At 40.9% G+C, this 5,068-nt stretch overlaps 1 protein-coding gene across 1 annotated transcript; it reads right to left on the bottom strand.

The window, feature by feature from the left end:
* Positions 1 to 548: 548 nt before the first annotated feature.
* LOC124195591 lies at positions 549 to 4,320 on the bottom strand. Its single transcript, XM_046590073.1, has 5 exons — positions 3,324 to 4,320; positions 2,671 to 3,256; positions 1,892 to 2,610; positions 1,241 to 1,826; positions 549 to 1,174 (listed from the first exon to the last, which is right to left on the bottom strand). The coding sequence occupies exons 1-5, from the start codon at positions 3,864 to 3,866 to the stop codon at positions 942 to 944; spliced, it is 2,667 nt and encodes an 888-aa protein (XP_046446029.1). The 5' UTR covers positions 3,867 to 4,320; the 3' UTR covers positions 549 to 941.
* Between the last annotated feature and the right edge of the window lie 748 nt (positions 4,321 to 5,068).

Genomic DNA, 5,068 nt, shown 5'->3' with positions numbered 1-5,068 from the left:
TGCGCTCATCCGGACTGACAAACACACAGACAGATACACAAACAAACTCCGCCCCCTTTTCCCCCATTCCGTTTTATAGACAAGAGATTGGGGCATATGGCATTATATTTCCGGTCGTATTTTCCTATATACCGTTTGAATTCAATCAATCAACTTTTAAGGTGCTATTATTTAAAAAAAAAAAGGAAACTGCGATGACATGTCGAATAATTGTCCGTTTGGAAACGTGATCGATCGCTGACGGCCATTTTATGGTATTTGTTTGGAATTTTCACGTCCAATTAATGTCGTATCAAGTTAATACAAATCATTTAGTAAGAAATACAATTAATTTAATGCAAATTGGACTGACCTTGCGAATTGATTATTCATTCCTTCCGTAAGAGCAGACGACAAAAATCCAAGGCCATTCTAGTTCGTCCACCTGATTAAAACACGCCCCCTTTTTTGCTGACCCTTCCTCCCAACCCAATGTCCTTCACATTTTTCAAAATGGCCGATTTGATATTCGAGTCACAATAATTGAATCGAGAGAAATGAATATCACATTGGTATGCATGCACTAAATCTAAATGTATTTCTAAATCTACTAATAGACTACAATAAAAAGGAATGTAATAAGAAATAAAAGCGAATAGAAAAAGAAAGTAATGTCGGATATATCATATTTTATAAATCTACTGATGGACTAAACTACATGTAGTTTTAGTTAAATTTTAGTTACATCAAATTTTAGTTTAAAACTACATGTAGTTTTAGTCCATCAGTAGATTAAGAAATATATGATATCCAACATTATCCAACCTGAGCGAAACTGGCATTTCCAATGAATTTTAATTATTTTACAACATTTTTTAGCTTTTAAAATAATCAATCACAATCCATTAGAAATGCCAGTGTCGTCAGGGGTAGGATGAAAAATTTGCGAAAATTTGCAACTTTTAAAAACATGAACTGGAGTCAAGGTCCCTTCCACAATAAGTATATCTCTTCATGCCGGATTTGATGATGCAAATGCCCAAATAAACGTCTTCCAATGGAAGCATGGGAACAGTCTGGAAGGCCGCCATTAAAGGTTCGATCATATTGCCGGTGATGAAATAAGCCAATCCGTTGAAATACGAAGGGAAATCGGTCCAGGGAAATTCCTCCATTGTAATCATCCGTTTTCCCTCTAAATAACAAAAATCCAATTATAAATAAAATTGTTGTTAACATAAAGTTGAAATTTGAATATTACCTTCTCGTTGTGGGCGAATGTCTCCCTTGACGCCGTAGACAAAAGTGCCGGGAATACGTTTATCCGTCAACGCCGTACCGAGTTTCTTCAACGTTGCAATTTTGAAATTCTCGTCCATCTTGAAAACGACGTCCACGTTGCTGCAGTATTGCCGAACCCAATTAAAGATGGCGGCCATTTTCATCGAGTCGTTCTTGCCATTGTCGATCATGTCCATCTGGACGACATCTTTATTCTTGGCGCTCTCCTGGTCGACGAGATGTTGGTTGCCAACATCTACCGGTTGGCCCAGGAAGAATGCGAAATTGATTGAACTAAAGAGATGTTTATTTAGGTCTGGGATTTCCTTGTTGAAAAGGGTTCGAATTTCGTCGCGTCTTTTCTGGTTGTTGATGTCGGTTGATGCCACTCCCGAGACGGCCACAAACAAACTGGGCGCTAAACTGGGCAGACTGGACGTTGCCGCCCCGTTACACCCAGGGACGTTGATGGGATACTTGAACGATAGAATGTCGTTGTAAACGACGCCGAAAGCTGGTTTGAGTGGTGGCACGTTGACCAATTCGCGTAGACCCAAACGGGCCACCTTAAATAATAATAATAATAATTAATTAATTAGCTAATAAAATAATAATTATAATAATTTTGTACCGAATAACGAATGTAGTCCCGCATTCGATCCTTGATGGGCTTGGCTTTTTCCGCTTCTTCATCGATGATCCTAGTGTCCCAAACGGACACCATGTAATCGGACAGGAATTTCTTCTCGTTGACGGACTTGTGGTATCGAATCTCCCAATCGTTTGCTTTATTCTTCCATTCGATGGTGATGTCATCTTTCTGACCCAGGCAGCTGGTTAAATTAGATTCGCAGTAACTTTTGGTCAGCAAGGCGGTGGCCAGGGCCGTTTTTCTCTGGCAGCAGCTTGTCGACTGGTCAACGCCTTTGCTGGCATTGTTGTACATCAGGGACAAACTCTTCAAACCGTCCCGGCACGGGACGTATTGGTAGACAATGCACGTGGACTCGTTGTATTTGATGATAGTTTCATCCTTGGATATAAGGGTAGGATCTTGACTCTTACCGTCGATACAGGGCAAATAACGATACGAAATACATTGATGCGTGCTAACGCAAGGGAGTAATACAGGGGAGTCAAGGTCCCTTCCACAATAAGTATATCTCTTCATGCCGGATTTGATGATGCAAATGCCCAAATAAACGTCTTCCAATGGAAGCATGGGAACAGTCTGGAAGGCCGCCATTAAAGGTTTGATCATATTGCCGGTGATGAAATAAGCCAATCCGTTGAAATACGAAGGGAATTCTTTCCAGGGAAATTCCTCCATTGTAATCATCCGTTTTCCCACTATTAAAAAACAGGTCAAATAAAATTGTTGTTAAAATAAAGTTGAAATTTAAATATTACCTTCTCGTTGTGGGCGAACGTCTCCCTTGACGCCGTACACAAAAGTGCCGGGAATACGCATTTCCGTCAACGCCTTACCGAGTTTCTTCAACGTTGCGATTTTGAAATTCTCGTCCATTTTGAAAACGACGTCCACGTTGCTGCAGTATTGCCGAACCCAATTAAAGATGGCGGCCATTTTCATCGAGTCGTTCTTGCCATTGTCGATCATGTCCATCTGGACGACATCTTTATTCTTGGCGCTCTCCTGGTCGACGAGATTTTGGTTGCCAACATCTACCGGTTGGCCCAGGAAGAATGCGAAATTGATTGAACTAAAGAGATGTTTATTTAGGTCTGGGATTTCCTTGTTGAAAAGGGTTCGAATTTCGTCGCGTCTTTTCTGGTTGTTGATGTCGGTTGATGCCACTCCCGAGACGGCCACAAACAAACTGGGCGCTAAACTGGGCAGACTGGACGTTGCCGCCCCGTTACACCCAGGGACGTTGATGGGATACTTGAACGATAGAATGTCGTTGTAAACGACGCCGAAAGCTGGTTTGAGTGGTGGCACGTTGACCAATTCGCGTAGACCCAAACGGGCCACCTTAAATAATAATAATAATAATTAATTAATTAATAAAATAATAATAATAGGCCTAATAATTTTGTACCGAATAACGAATGTAGTCCCGCATTCGATCCTTGATGGGCTTGGCTTTTTCCGCTTCTTCATCGATGATCCTAGTGTCCCAAACGGACACCATGTAATCGGACAGGAATTTCTTCTCGTTGACGGACTTGTGGTATCGAATCTCCCAATCGTTTGCTTTATTCTTCCATTCGATGGTGATGTCATCTTTCTGACCCAGGCAGCTGGTTAAATTAGATTCGCAGTAACTTTTGGTCAGCAAGGCGGTGGCCAGGGCCGTTTTGCTTTGGCAGCTGGTCGACTGGTCAACGCCTTTGCTGGCATTGTTGTACATCAGGGACAAACTCTTCAAACCGTCCCGGCACGGGACGTCTTGGTAGACAATGCACGTGGACTCGTTGTATTTGATGATAGATTCATCCTTGGATACGAGGGTAGGATCTTGACTCTTACCGTCGATACAGGGCAAATAACGATACGAAACACATTGCGTGGTGCCGATCAATGCAGACGACGAACAAGCCATTACAACGACAATTAACGTAATTAAATGAAATGATGCCATTTTCTCTTGTACAGAGGTTACCTTTTCAGAGATGTACCAGGTTGCGTTGCTGATTAGCTACTAATCAAAATCGACTACATCTGCATTGTTTTATACCAATTAAACATGAGCTGTGCAATATCATTTTGATCACGTATTCGCCATCAAACGTGTCTAACTTGACGTGTTCTAAACGACAAGAGTTTGGTATCGAAACTTTCACTCTCGGATTCTATTTTTCAGATATTCGATCGTCGATAAATCTGGAAAAACCAGTGGCTCCTTTTGTATCAAACCAGCACGTGATCAATTTCAACCGATAGGAATCGTTTTACAAAACTTTCCATCCATCAAAATCTTGTTTTTCTGTATATAGCTTCTGTTCCGGTCGGCCATTTTTGTTTCCTCCCCATTGATTCCACGATCATCCATCAACTTTTGTAACTTTGACGACATGTGACTCTCGGTATAATTGTCGTCGACATTTTTCCAGGGATATGTCCTCAATCCTTTTATATTCTTCATCCACACAATTGAAAATGAGCTCCATCATCGTATTATAGAATCATCCATGCAGCGATGGGGGGATTGAGGACACACGAACGACTGTCAAAAATTTTCAAAATGGCGGCCATAGTGACTTGACGCTATTCGGGCGGGACAAAATAATAATAAGTATAGTAGCCTAAAATAACATATATTTCTTTTTATAGAGAGAAAAAGAGATAACAAGAGAGAGTTATATCCTCCCCGCAGCTAAAATAATAGACACGAAAAAAGGAAAGCATCGGAAAGCATATAGCCTACACACACACACGTATGGTATAAACATGCATTTTTTCGGGAGGGAGAGAAAAAAAGGTGTTGACGAATCGACACAGCTCACGTATCAATCCGCATCATATGTGGATATATAGAAAACCGCACAGCACTCTCTCTCCATATCAGATGCGGTTGTTGTATTATATATCGCCAGTGAATGTGATGCCTTCCAGGTGAATTATGGCACGTTCGTTCGGGAATCGATGACGTGAGAAAAAAACAAAAAATTATTCGGGAATGATATGGCAAACCTATGTAATCTGAATAGAGAGAGATATCCATTTTCTTTCCTATTCACCTCGTTAATAACAAAATAGATCGAACAGCCCCGGAAGCTATAATATTGAATCTAATTATCAATTGTTGAGCGCGGTTGTTACATATCGATGGATATAATATAG

Source organism: Daphnia pulex, chromosome 6 (assembly GCF_021134715.1).
Source record: "Daphnia pulex isolate KAP4 chromosome 6, ASM2113471v1".
In the NCBI taxonomy this organism is placed as follows: domain Eukaryota; kingdom Metazoa; phylum Arthropoda; class Branchiopoda; order Diplostraca; family Daphniidae; genus Daphnia; species Daphnia pulex.
The sequence above is the reverse complement of the archived record's forward strand: the minus strand, read 5'-3'. Positions and strand labels throughout refer to the sequence as shown.

Coding starts and splice junctions, on each gene's coding strand:
- LOC124195591 (XM_046590073.1), bottom strand. CDS start 3,866: ATGGCATCATTTCATTTAATTACGTTAATTGTCGTTGTAATGGCTTGT. Junction 3,257..3,323: donor GGGACTACATTCGTTATTCG/GTACAAAATTAT, acceptor TTATTATTTAAG/GTGGCCCGTTTGGGTCTACG. Junction 1,827..1,891: donor GGGACTACATTCGTTATTCG/GTACAAAATTAT, acceptor TTATTATTTAAG/GTGGCCCGTTTGGGTCTACG.